Here is a 13,826-nt window from a genome sequence, read left to right as displayed (position 1 = left end):
TCTCTTTTTCCTTCAGTTTAATGTGGTATCTAGAACCCTTTACAAAACCGTGTTGGTCCAATAGACTCATTGTGTCTGGAAGATTTTTATTTGGCAAACCTTTGTTCCAGGTTTGTGTTTATTAATCCGGCACTGCCTCTGGCAAATGTTCTAATGAAATTTACTGTGACCACCATTTTCTTTGGTGTGCACAGGTGCTGATCTATTCAAACGTTGATGGAAACCGTCCATCCACACATCCTCACACAACTTTTTTCCTGCTCTGCTTAGGTTATTTTATTATTATTCTTTTTTCCAAATTTCAAGAAGAAAATGTCTTCCAATGTCACATTAACTTCCATAACGAATTCTCCCACTGTTATAACCATAGTTATTATTGAGCAGATGGATGAGTTTAATAATTCCACTTGAGCTTCTAAGACGGGGTTGTGGTTAAGCTGGCTTGATTACAGATCCCATCTCACTACAACCACTGAATTCGTTCCTACAAAACAACATGAACAATGGATAAAAATTGATGCTTAACTATGTAGTGTTATTAATTCCACCATTCAAACGTCACTCAAACCTGTTTTCCATCCCCATAAACAATGGTAGAACCCGATGTTCAAATTCTTTAATGGAACAATTAAACAGTTCAACTGACAGTAAAATAGTCACGGACCGACCACTGAAGCATAAATTTCACACTAATCAATAAAGCTAATGAGGAGTATTCACTAACATTCTATACTCAAATTCCACTACACCCAAACCATTACTCTAGTTGACATTGAGTTTATTCTTTTGCATAACTGTATTGAATGTACAAGACACACAACAGGTGTGCAAAGTGAAATAAGAAGAATTAAAAATCACAAGATTTAATGGGGTTCAACTAGCCACATAGCTTAAAAATACCAAGAGTGTTGTGAAAAGAAGCTGTGCCAAAATTTGAATAGTAACTTACAAAAACATTCCCAAAATTCTTGTTGATAAGAAAACGTGGGAAAGGAAGAGAGAGAGAAGAAATATTTTATTAATTACTATCATGATTATTAAATTCTGAACTCCTCTATTTGTAACAGTCATACTCTTAAAATGGGAAATGAAAAACATCTTAAATGAATGTGTCGATTCTAGAGATATTTTTCCTAATAACTATAGAGGTATTTTTATATATGAACTGATGCTGTCGGCAACGAACTTTCCAGGTATCCTGTGTTTTTTGATGATATTGCAGCACGTTTACTTCCGGTCATCCCCTTAATTATATATAGACTTATCGAAAATGATGCAATGGATACAGCAGAAAGAGTATTGGCCATGTATACCCATTTGCTTGCTTATTACCCTCTAAGATTTACATTTGTTCGGGATATACTTGCATACTTCTACGGTCATCTTCCTGGAAAGCTTATTGTTCGAATCCTCAATGTACTTGATGTCAGTAAGGTAACAAACTTTATTTTCTCTTGCTAGCCTTCTTGTCTTGAAATTGTTTTACTTGAAAATAGTCTTTTTCTGCAACAATCATTGAGTCTGTATTTCTTTCAGATTCCCTTTTCAGAGTCATTCCCTCAACAAATAAGTTCGACAAATCCAGTCATGTGCCCTCCTCTAGATTATTTTACAACTCTGTTACTGGGAATAGTGAATAATGTTATTCCTCCATTACATAACAATTCAAAATCTGGATCAATGGGAGATGCATCAAACAATACACTGCGTCCTACACAAAACAAGCCTGCTGCAGTATCCCAGTCTGGGCCAGCAAATGCTTCAGAGGGCCAAAAGGCATTTTACCAAATTCAAGATCCGGGAACATACACTCAGTTGGTTCTTGAGACTGCTGTTATTGAAATACTTTCCCTTCCGGTATCTGTCTCTCAGATAGTACAATCACTTGTTCAAATTGTTGTTAATATACAACCAACCTTGATCCAGTCCAGCAATGCTCTTCATGGTGGTTCAAATAGTGTAGGGCAGGGTTCAGTGTTGCCAACATCACCTTCAGGTGGAAGCACAGATTCCTTAGGTGCAAGCCGATCAACTCCTTCAGTTTCTGGAATAAATACCTCTAACTTTGCTTCTCGAAGTGGTTATACATGTCAACAACTATCTTGTTTGTTAATTCAAGCTTGTGGCCTTCTACTGGCTCAGCTTCCCTCTGATTTTCATTCACAACTTTACTTGGAAACGACACGTATTATAAAAGAGAACTGGTGGCTTAAGGATGGGACAAGGTCACTTGGGGAAATAGATTCTGCAGTTGGCTATGCATTGTTAGATCCAACATGGGCTGCACAGGACAATACCTCTACAGCAATTGGTATGGTTTGGCGGAAGGGTTTTATTCTACTAAGCTGCTTGCTTAAATTTTGCATTATATTTTTAGTTCTATATCATCAATCTGTCTTTGATATTAAAAAGTGTGACTTGTGTGAGATTTTTTCTTATCTGAAATATTGATGATTTGTATCCAACAGAATGGATTTGCTTTATGCAGCAAGGGTAAGCTATAGTTTTGCATGTTGAAGTTTATGCGACTCAAAATGTTATGTATGAAGATATTGTTTTACTCAAATCAGGGTAAAATAATTTATGTATGAAGTGTGACCAACCAACTGGGTAGAAGTTCTAGAAGATTTTTCTCAGAAATTTATTTCATTGGCTTGAGATTACTTTAATCTTTTGTTCTAGAATATGGACTGAAATAGGTTTTAAAATTTTCTATATTGTTTCCGAACAGATTTCTTTAATCTTTTGTTTGTAGATGAATATATTTGGAATTAAAGGATGACCAAAAATCATTTAGTATTTTCGCGGCTGATGTATTATATGTATATATCAATATACACAAAAGTGTGTGTTTGTGTGTGTGTATGAAAAGTGAGGACATAGCCTTGTGACTCTTAGCCCTTTAGCAAGGGTACTTAAGAATGGTAGCTTTTTAAGAGCTGTACAACAAATAATAAATAACTATTTGAACAATTACTAGGTTTTGGTACCCCACCCTATCATCTAGGATTTCTGTAGAATTTAAAGTGTAAATTACCTTTATGACGAGTGCTAGCTAGCAATATACTTTCTAACACACCCTTACCAAGATCCGTAGGGAATTGTGAGATCATGAGACCTGATGGGGAACCGAGCCCACTCAATTTCAGGATTTCCCATCAAATTTAGTAAAATATGTGTTTAAGAGGGTGTCTTGCTGACATTTTTTCTTTGAATAAAGCTCAGTGGTATATAGTTTACTGCTTTCATTTAATTAGGTGAATTTCAATCTATTTCTTGTTATTGTTTGTGCCTTATAAGGACTCTGACCTTTTGTGTAATCACAGGGAATGTGGTGGCCTTGCTTCATTCTTTCTTCAGTAACCTCCCTCAAGAATGGCTTGAAGGGACCAATGTCATTATCAAGCAGCTTCGGCCTGTAACATCAGTCGCCCTGTTGAGAATAGCTTTCCGTATAATGGGGCCACTCCTTCCAAAACTTGCCAATGCTCATGCACTTTTCAACAAGGTACAGGAAATCAACAATTCCACTATCTTGAGAAAATATTCTGATAGAACTAGATTACTTATGAAGAGAAATGAAATTTTATTCAAGATATTGCTCTGTATTAATGAAATCCTTTAACAAAAGAACTCTCACCCTAGTATTGTAGAATCCTAATTCTCCATGGTCAGGCAGGGTTTTTTATTTTCCGGCTCAGGGAGGGTTCTTTATTTCGAGTCACAGATACTATAAACAAACATCTGCCATGGATAATTGCTAGCCTATGCTCCATATCTCTTCTGGTATCCGCTGATATTATTATCACTTTGTGACATCAGAAACTTCTGTCCGAAAATTATAAAATTAGATTCAAAGAGTTTTCACTGATAGTTACAAGGTCTCGATCTCATGATAAATAACTGTCATCCCTGTGAGTTGACTTCTGTCTTATAGTTTCTTGACATTGTAGTCTTCCAGAATTAAGATCTTTCCAATTTGTGTTTCAAGGTGGGGAAATATTGTCCCAAACGGTAAGTTTCTAGTTCCTGAACAATTTATGAATAGTGAGCAACCAAATTATATAAGTAACAAACTTTTTCTATTTGAGGCATTGAAATTGTTGCAGTAGGATATAGTCAGAATTTGTCTGCTCACATATCAATGACTAGAGGTGCTGAAGCTCAACCAATGTCACAGTTTAGCCCTTGCTGATTTATTTTTCTGAGAGCATACTTTCTTGACCAAAATTATTTAAACCATAACAACCTCGTTATAGATATACTTTTAGGATTTTATCATATACTCATATCTCATGGGTTTTTTGCCCATATTTTTTATGGTATATCGGATCTTTGATACTGGTGGTCACTAAAATTGGGGTATTGATGGTTTTACTCTCACTTGAAAATGACAGACTCTCTCATCATTACTAAGTATATTAGTGGATGTATTTGGAAAAAATTCCCAGACAACGATTGCTGTTGATGCGTCAGACATAGCAGATATCATTGACTTCCTGTAAGTGTTACTGAATTTTTATAAAATGACCTTATTACTAGTTCTGAAATCCTGATCTTCTACTTTACCACTTGATTTTCAGCCATCATGTCGTCCACTATGAGGGACAGGGAGGGCCTGTGCAGGCTAGCAGCAAACCACGACCAGATGTTTTGGCCCTCATTGGAAGGGCATCAGAGAGTTTACGTCCAGACATTCAACATCTGCTTTCACACCTAAACCCTAATGTGAATTCCTCTGTATATGCGGCATCTCATCCTAAGTTAGTCCAAAATCCAACCTAGATGCTACTGTATTATATATACTTTGAAGATTCTGGCTCTAGCTGATGACAAATACACAGCATGATTTAGAAATTGTATGAACTAAGAGTTGTATATAAAACAATGTATATACTATTCATTTCATTTCTCCCAAAACTTTATCAGAAATAATAGTAGAGTTGTTAAACAGTAATATAATCTATCCCACGGTAATATTAGCAACTGTAATATAATCGTTTGGCTCAATAGAGAAGTGTCACATGCAAAGACTATTTGGGAGATGGCAAATAAATTTGGAGTTAATGGTGGTAAGGAAAATATGATAATTGAAAAATTGGTTCAGATGAAAAAAGAGGGAGTGCCTAAAAGTTAATACTAATAATAGGAAGGGAAAAGAAGGAGAATTTTGTCATTTAATATTAGGGGGTTGGGACAGAGGTTGTAGATAGGGATGACAACGGGTCGGACATAGATAGTGTCTATCCGTAACTGAACTCACACGTTAAAATCCTTATCCGTACCCGTCCCGTTAGCCTTTAAAAAAAATATAATTTTTAGAAATAAAATTGGGACCATGTTCAAATCCTTTATTTCATAAAAACGGTTCAAAAGTCCAAATTACCTTTTTTATTAAGTTTTCTTTGAAAATGGGTAGTGTCCAAATTTTTTTTTAGGTTGTCTTCCTTATGTAGTAAAAAATAAAATAAATAAGCATTAAAAAAACTAAAAAGGCTTAACAATCATTAAATCAGTGAGTCGTAAGGTGCCTGCTGCAAAACATAAAAAAGGCATAAAATAAAAAGGCTCAACAATAAAAAATGGTTAAATATGTTTTTGGTCCCTTAACTTTTAATGAAAATTGGAATTAGTCCCTCTTTAAAATTTTGGCCTAATTTAGTCCTCAAACTTTAGAAATGTGTGAATTTTGTTCTTTTAACTAAATTTTGTTAGGTTTATTTGATGTTTCAAGTGCGTTTTATGATAGCATTTGAGTTGTTTACACCGTTTGACACATTTTTGCTTCAATGTTAACTGAGAAATGCGTTTGAAACATCAAATAAAGTTCATAAAATTTAGTTAAAATGACTTTTGGGGACTAAATTGGTCCAAAGTTTCAAAGAGGGACTAATTCCAATTTTCAATAAAAGTTAAGGGACCAAAAACATATTTAACCTAATAAAAAATGCAGAGTAATTTAGGGATGCATAAGGAAGTCATAAGGTGGTTGCAAAAGAAGATAGGGTTCGTTTCCTTCAGCATAGAGAAAAGGAAGTTGCTTTCTTCTTCCACGGGTGGATCCTCCATGGTTACTGCTAGGATCAACAGGTTTCTGGCCATCCACCCTCCATGGTTACCGCTAGGATCAACAGGTTTCTGGCTAGCCGCCATGACCATCGTGATATCTGAAATGCCAACAGAACAAAATCCTTTCTTTCTCTTATTTTTCAGAAATGGCAAACCCTAAGGGTCGTTCTCGCTTTGTTTGTCGTCGTCCCTGCTTCGATTTCACGTGGAATGGAACGCACGTTGTATTTGGACCGAGATTTGTGGAGAGCGGCACACTCATCAGCACGCAGAGGATCGACGCCATGAAATGGGGCTTGCGACTGTTGCGCTGGCGGAAGGAAACCCATTGAACTTCATTTTTTTTATCTCTCATTCAATGAGGGCAATGGAAATGAAAGAATAATGTAGGAGAAAAAATAGTGAGATTTAGGTTTGACGACACAACAGACACTTGGAAAATAATTTAATGGAAGAAGGATAAAATTGTAATTTCATTTTTCAAACGGGTAACGGATACCCACGAATACGGATAGTGTGATACCCGAACCCGACCTGTTAACAAGCGGGTATTAAAATATCTGCTATCCGTGGGTACTTCTTACTCCCGGGTACCCACGGGTACGGGTTTTTATGCCATCCCTAGTTGCAGAAGGTTGTGAAGAAACTAGCAAGGCTTTTACTTCCTGCATCCCTTCAATTTCTTCATGCATCTCTCAAACATTTGTAATGACCATTTTACCCTTTAGAAAATTGACTCTCAGGTTACATGTTATGAAGCAGTTTAATAGCCAATTTTTTTTCCAGTTTCGTTGACAAATCTCAATTTAGTCATTCGTTTTAAAAGTTTTGAAATGGGTCCTAACTTTTAAAATTTGAAGTCAAATTAGTCCATTCTGTTAAATATAATCAAACGGCCTTAATGAGGTGATGATCTTGCATCAGTTAGTGGTAACGTGTCATAATTTATTTGTGTGCATGCTGACGTGTTCCTTAATTAAAGAAGGTAGGGTTTTATTAACAAATTGGGTGTTGGAAATTAGGGAAAAATTGCCAATAGTTAGGGTTTCTTCTTCTTGGGGAAAAATTGAGTTAGGAAACTACCACCGTCAAACCCATACGTTGATCGAAACGAAGCACTTAAAGATGCAAGCTTATAAAACTCAAACTCAAATCAACACACGAAGAGAGGAAACCCAGACCCAAATTCAAAACCGAAAACCTCACCTTCTCAAATCGCAAAACAGAAAAGAGGATCAGAAGCTCCAATTCAAGCCTTGAATCAACGAAGAAGAAATAGAATCTTAATCCTAATTCCCAATTTAAGAAACCCTAAATTCAATCCCAATTCGAAATTCCCATTGAGGGTTTGTGAGTCGGAGTTGTCTCTGTAGTCGGCGATTGAGGGTTTGTGCGAGGAATGGTGGAAGGAAAATTTGGTGGGAAGGGAGTCGCTGATTTCGCAAAGTCTCCGTTTCCTATTGTATAGGTCGCTCACGCTCAGCAAGAAGGTGGACGTGCACAAGGTCTGCCTGCTCCGTGAGGCGTTCACTCTGTTCGATTTCGACGAGAGCATCGATGACTTGAAGCTGTTGCTGATTCAGTGTATGATTTTGCCCTTGTATTTGAAAGCGGAGGATGAGAGGAGATTTCTTGCATTTGTCTTTGGGCTGAGCCATCAGGTTTTAGGAAGGAACTGTTGGTGATGATTCTGTCCCAAATTCCCTTCGGGAGAAAGTCGATGCTGGAGGCTTATGGGGGACATTCTGTTTCGAGCGTCGCACTACAAAAAAGTAGGGCATTACCGAAGGCCAGAAGCCCTCGGAAAATGCCAAAAGCCGTCGATAATGGACGTTTACCGAAGGCCTATCGACGGCCAAAAATCCTTCGGTAAATCCCTTGTCGCTAACCATTACCGAGGGCTTCTGCCCTTCGGTAATTACCGAGGGTCAGAAGCCTTCGGTAATTACCGAAGGGCGAAAGCCCTCGGTAATTACCGAAGGGCGAAAGCCTTCGGTAATTACCGAAGGGCGAAAGCCTTCGGTAATTTCCGAAGGGCAAAAGCCCTCGGTAAGGAGCATTCGAGGGTATTTACCGAAGGGCGGAAGCCTTCGGTAATGGCCAGACGAGGGCATTTACCGAAGGGCAAAAGCCTTCGGTAAAATGCAGAGCAGGTTTTAGAGAAATGGTTTTCCCTCTGCAACCCAAACCTGTATAACAAATTTAATTTACAAACAGACCTGCATAACAATTTTCAAAGACATACAAACATGCATAATGTGCATCTCAAAGATCCAATCAATGATCAATATCCAAAGCACATCAAATAATGCACAGGACATCCATTAATATATAAATAATGTATTTATAGTTCAAACATAAAACAATGTAACACAAGGATGTTGTAACATCCAAAGTCTGTAAGTACATCTAACATTGAAATGATATCAACTCAAAATGTTCTAATATCCAAATGTTTGTCTAACAAGTAATAAGAAAATGAAACCTAATAATGTACATAACTATCATCAGAATGATTTTCATCATCCTGCTCCTCTATTGATGGCTGGACTGGTGTGGGTTGGACTGATGAGGGTTGGACTGAAGTGGGCTGCTGAGTGGCAGCAGGTGATGAGGACGGTCGTGATTGGGTGGGAGGGATATTTTGTACGTCCTGTGAGGTTTGAGGCAAGACAGTCATGACCAGGGCCTTAAAATTTGAAAACTCTGCTCTGAGATCAGTGAGCTCCTGGTCACGTTGATGGAGTTCCTGCCTGAGTTGAAGAACCTCGTCAGGAGTACTGGTGGAAGAAGAAGGCTGGTGCTTCAGAGTACCTCCTCTGGATGCTGTATAGTTTGCAGCAAGCTGTCCCGCACCATACACTCGTCCCTTTTTCTTCCCACCAACGGTGTCGATCCAGCACTGCGTCCTACGGATGTCATCATCTGCATTACTGGCATCATCCGGTGTAGGAGCTGACTCATGTTCAGATCTAACCTGTGAAAGTCTCGTAGAAAAGTCTTCCTGTTGAAACATTAAAAGCAATGTCAGAGAACGACAGTATAACAGAAATAAAAAATTAGTAATAGTGTTATTTGCTTACATGAGTCTTCCGAGATCTTTCATCAACAAATTCATTAGTTCCCTTCCGAACATGAGTCTGTGCAAAGACCTCATCAACATGGACCGCCCGTCCTAGAGCCTGTGCCTGTAACATAATTAAGAATTACAAGCGTACATATGAAATACAATATACATAACTTGTGTATGAAAGAAAAAGTTATGTAATGAGATTATATGAAAAAGTTATTGCTGTTTGCCATTGTTTTTCTGTGGTGTTTTAGCCATTTTAATTCTCCTAGCTCAGATGTTCAAGCTAGATCTTGTTGTTTAGGATTTTTCCTACATGTTTATTGATCTAGCTATCTTTGATTCTGCTGTTTTGGTCATTTATGGTGCTGTTTTAGCACTTTTTGCTGCATAAATAGCAACTACAATAGTCATTTTGAGAAGTTGTGTACCTTTCTGTTTTTTAACCAATTATGCAAGTGTATGTGGTCATTACAAACTACTGTGCACTGTTCAAATGGTCCTTCACACTAATGTAAGAAACAACCAAAGACTAACTGGCTAGGAAGGACAAGGTTCTTAACCTTGTCCATATTATGACTTTTATCCTATTCTGCTAACTAGTTTTAGGTTCTAGGTAGTCATGTTTTCAGTTTTAGGTACTTTTGGTAGTGTCATTTTTGTACTAGGTAGGTTTAACTGTTCTAAACTTTTTAGAACAGTGTCTGTGTAGTTTGGTAGCCTACTTTAGTATTTTGTGTTTCTTGGTCAAACATTAAGACTTACTTTAAATGTGGTTGGATGTTGGACATAAAGGGAGAGAGTGAGATCAAGTTTGGACCATAAACATGAACCAAAGGCACGGATTATAGGTCTGTTATGTAGTTTTTTACCATACAAATCAGAATTTAAATCAAATACAAGTCCACAATTCAAAATATTCCAATAAGGTTATTTACAATGCTAAAATCAACACATACCCAACAAAGTTTACAATAAATGCACATTCAGGCACCAAAAACAGGACTTTGAAAACTTCAATAAAATATGATTGAGTACATACTTGTTTCAGATGCTTAACTCCTCCTAATTTGCAACACCTCCAAATTTGACACCAACTTTATTCAATTGAACAGTGGGTCTTCCTCCAAAAAACCTATATTTGCAACATATAATAATCTTTATATACCAACTTATAATAATGTTATATATTATAAACAAACAATAGCTTAAAATGAGTAATGCACGACAAAAAGTTCAAAATTACCACTCTACTTCCATTTTAACTCAAAAAGTAATGGTTTAAACACCAAATCTGGCTATAAGCTAAAATATCTGGTGTTGAAACTAGACCAAATTGATCAAAGTACTACTTCAAGATTCAATCGGGTAGAACAAATATTAATAAAATTACTATAATAATTTAATAACATAACATATAAAGTAATATTTAAAAATGTCATTTCAGCAGAGGCTCTGCCAGTGCCATTGGTGGCCCAAAGCCGTCATCGGGTAGCCCCAAATCAAATCATCAAACTGGCCATTATGAATACATCTAACTTTGTTTTTATTTGTCTTTTCTTCAACTCTTAAATATTAGACCAATGGACAATTGAACATGATCACCACCTGTTTGTAAATTTTCCCATCCCAGAATTTCGAAAAAAATAATACAAGGAAGAAAGAAAGTACTCACCCTCTATTCAATTCCCCAACTGAAATTCTAAATCACCATTTGAGATGGCATCATTTGCAGGCACCACCCAGAAGTGCACAGCTTGTGAAAAGAAAGTGTATTGGGTGGAACAGCTTACTGCTGACAACAAGGTGTACCATAAATCGTGTTTCAGATGCCACCACTGCAAGGGCACCCTCAAGGTGAGACCAAACACAGGATCATGCTTTTATATTTTTTTTCCTCTGAATTTGATCAAAGCTTCATTTGAGCTTTCACTCTTAGATTGGTCGAATGATTCTTTTTTTTTTTCTTCTGGTGGATTGATGATGATTTTTATGATTTAATGCTTGGAAAGTGTATATTTTCTTCTTTTATGAGGACACATAGCTAAAGAGTATATGCTCGAAAAATCTGTTCTGTTTCCAGTAATAATCATACAATGTGACTTGAATGAGATATAGGAAAAAGGAGCATTGTAATCATAGAATTGAGGGTTGGAAATAGACCAGAATTGATGATATCTATTGTAACTTAGAGAGAATGGTCCAGTGTGAATAACAGATTGAGATATATTATTTGTTTTTCAATCTGAATAAGGAGAATGTGGCCCTGAGTAGGGAAGAGGCCAAGGTGAATCCATGTGGCGAATCCATATGGCAAAGTGTAGAATAAAAGGATATTCCTGTTGACACTAAGTTCAGATGAATTAGTTCCTATTTCTACTTCATATCTTTCAAAGAGTGCTCAACACTCTTCAGATGAATTACTATTACTGTGTGAGGTTGCATTTTTCCATTATCTGATAAACTTTTTGTACCTTTCATGAATAGTTCTGATCGTATCTGGTATGCATTTAATTGTAAAGAACCTAATCTTAGATCCTTTATGTATCTTTATTTTATTCTACTAACAGTAATTTAAGAATTCATATTTCGATTCTGAAAGCATACCATTTATCTAACAGCTATCTTCTTCTCGATGTTTGAGATTTGGATGCACGTTACTTATTTCTTCAAATCAAGTACTTCTTTTAGTTCTAACAATATACACTATTTTGAAGTTATTCTGTTCTCTTTTCATCTGACTTTATAATTCATGCTTGAAGGTATTCCAAGAATTGCTAGAGTCGAAAGATCTGCTGATCAGGTTTTTACACATTCTTAATACACACAAAAAAAATCTTTCTATCTTTAGGATTACAGAAAAATGCAATTGCTACTAGTAAAAAAAAGTAATTCCCTCTGTATTGTCTCTGGGAAATCCACAGGTCCAAAACAACAAGGTTTCAAGATTGTTTTCTGGAACTCAGGAAAAGTGTGTTGTTTGCAAGAAAACGGTGTACCCAATTGAAAAGGTATATATAATGTTGTTAGTGATCTTGAGATCTTCCCATTGATAAATATTTCTCTAAAACAATTGTAAGTAGTAGAAATGAACAGTTAAGAATCTATGCACTTAAATTTTATAAGATTAATATCATAACAGGCTTTAAATTAAATTAGCAGTAGATACGTTCTCAGTGCTTATTTTAAAACCAAATTCACTTTGCAAAAATCATTAGCTTAATCTTATAAAACGTGGAAGTACCACTAGAAACATAAATTAATTTTCCAATATTTAATATCATAGCAGTATTTGTTTAAAAAGGGGAAAAGAAATGAATTGAAAGAGCCAGAAATAACAGCGAATAACGCATCTCACACTCTGGCATATAAAAATAATAGACCATCATCATCATATAAAAACATAAATGCTATAATTTTAAAACATCTAAATAATAAAATGGAAAATTTGCAATTGAAATACTAAAAATAGGAGACACTAGATTCAAATAAAACATATAATACTAGAGAAGATAAAATAAAAAAAATTGAAGATATTTGTTTATAATTGGATGAAAGTCAAATGCACACATTCATAGGTCTGGACACTTGGTATCCCAAGATATACCCCAGAAAAAGAGTGACCATAAAAGCATAATGAAAAACTTAACTACCTTAAACCAAATCAGATGATGTCTATTTTTACTTATAGCAGAGTTGTTTCTTCAGGTGGCTGTTGATGGGAAATTGTATCACGAATCAGTATATTACCATAAACCCAGTAGAGAGATAAGGCCAGAAGCATCACAAAATGAACAAAAAGTAGTATATGTAGTGAGAAAAATAATTGAACACCCCTAGCATAGCTACCAATATGTCTGTACATACACTACATCTACATCGATCCCTGTTTGATTTTAGATCAATAATTGGTGAAGTAAGACATTATAAAAGCAACTGTCTAGAAATTTTGGTAGTAAGACCAATAAATAAGGTCTCTGGTTGATTCTGGGCCATAATTTTTTACTGCCTTTACATGTTATTTATATAGAGGTGCTAGGTTAGATAATTAGGTTGTAGAATCACATGCAGAATGGCGATAAAGTAGGAAAGGAGGTTTGGCGTCCGGGATATATAGAAAAGGTGTTTGATTTTACATATTGATAACAGAAACCGATGTTCAATATTTGGTAAAGGAAAGGGAAGAAAAGGTTTGGGAGAAATGCATTACAGATTTGGATGTTCAGCATTATATACGAAGTGCCTGCTTTGTTTAAGTTGGTATTTGAGGTGGTACCACATATAATAATGAGAGATGAGTAAAGGTAATATAAAAAACTAGCAACGAGAAATCATGTGAAATGAGCTGAGATATTATAGACATTGATAAAGGTTATGCTTGCCTGTGTTCTTGAAACAAGAAACAGAGAGAAAAGGTAATCCATAATGTAATGATGGAGATGGGAAGGGAAGGTTATGGCCTAGGGCCCATGAAGGAGCAAACAATCAACAGAGTTGGAATTAAAATTGGGAGCCACCAGCTTTGTTTTCTTTTGCTGAAGTAAGGCAAACCCGTGGAAATGCATGGCAGCAGAGCACACACCAGCCACGTCCAAGGAGGTTCTGGACGTTACACAGATGCTGGATGCTGCTCTTGGATGGAGTTCTCTGCAGAAAAACAATTTGGTTGGAGGGCAATGAGCAGGGG

The 13,826-nt window shown here is 36.3% G+C and overlaps 2 protein-coding genes across 2 annotated transcripts in view; one reads left to right on the top strand and one right to left on the bottom strand.

Moving 5' to 3' along the window:
• Positions 1 to 4,920, top strand: part of LOC124842844 (mediator of RNA polymerase II transcription subunit) — a 41,177-nt gene extending 36,257 nt beyond the window's left edge. The window contains exons 17-21 of the mRNA XM_088110983.1: positions 1,194 to 1,434; positions 1,537 to 2,311; positions 3,327 to 3,508; positions 4,398 to 4,501; positions 4,584 to 4,920. Coding sequence (XP_087967109.1) covers positions 1,194 to 1,434; positions 1,537 to 2,311; positions 3,327 to 3,508; positions 4,398 to 4,501; positions 4,584 to 4,785 — 1,504 coding nt within the window. The 3' untranslated portion in view covers positions 4,786 to 4,920. The remainder of the gene's footprint in view (positions 1 to 1,193; positions 1,435 to 1,536; positions 2,312 to 3,326; positions 3,509 to 4,397; positions 4,502 to 4,583) is intronic.
• Positions 4,921 to 8,399: 3,479 nt separating this feature from the next.
• LOC148202879 (uncharacterized) lies at positions 8,400 to 9,330 on the bottom strand. Its single transcript, XM_088108243.1, has 2 exons — positions 9,153 to 9,330; positions 8,400 to 9,073 (listed from the first exon to the last, which is right to left on the bottom strand). Exons 1-2 carry the CDS (start codon positions 9,264 to 9,266, stop codon positions 8,555 to 8,557), a joined length of 633 nt encoding a protein of 210 aa, XP_087964369.1. The 5' UTR covers positions 9,267 to 9,330; the 3' UTR covers positions 8,400 to 8,554.
• Between the last annotated feature and the right edge of the window lie 4,496 nt (positions 9,331 to 13,826).

Source organism: Vigna umbellata, chromosome 3 (assembly GCF_029865625.1).
Source record: "Vigna umbellata cultivar VRB3 chromosome 3, Vumbellata_1.0, whole genome shotgun sequence".
NCBI classification, from domain to species: Eukaryota; Viridiplantae; Streptophyta; class Magnoliopsida; order Fabales; family Fabaceae; genus Vigna; species Vigna umbellata.
Note: the sequence above shows the minus strand (reverse complement) of the source record. Positions and strands in the feature narration are given on the sequence as shown.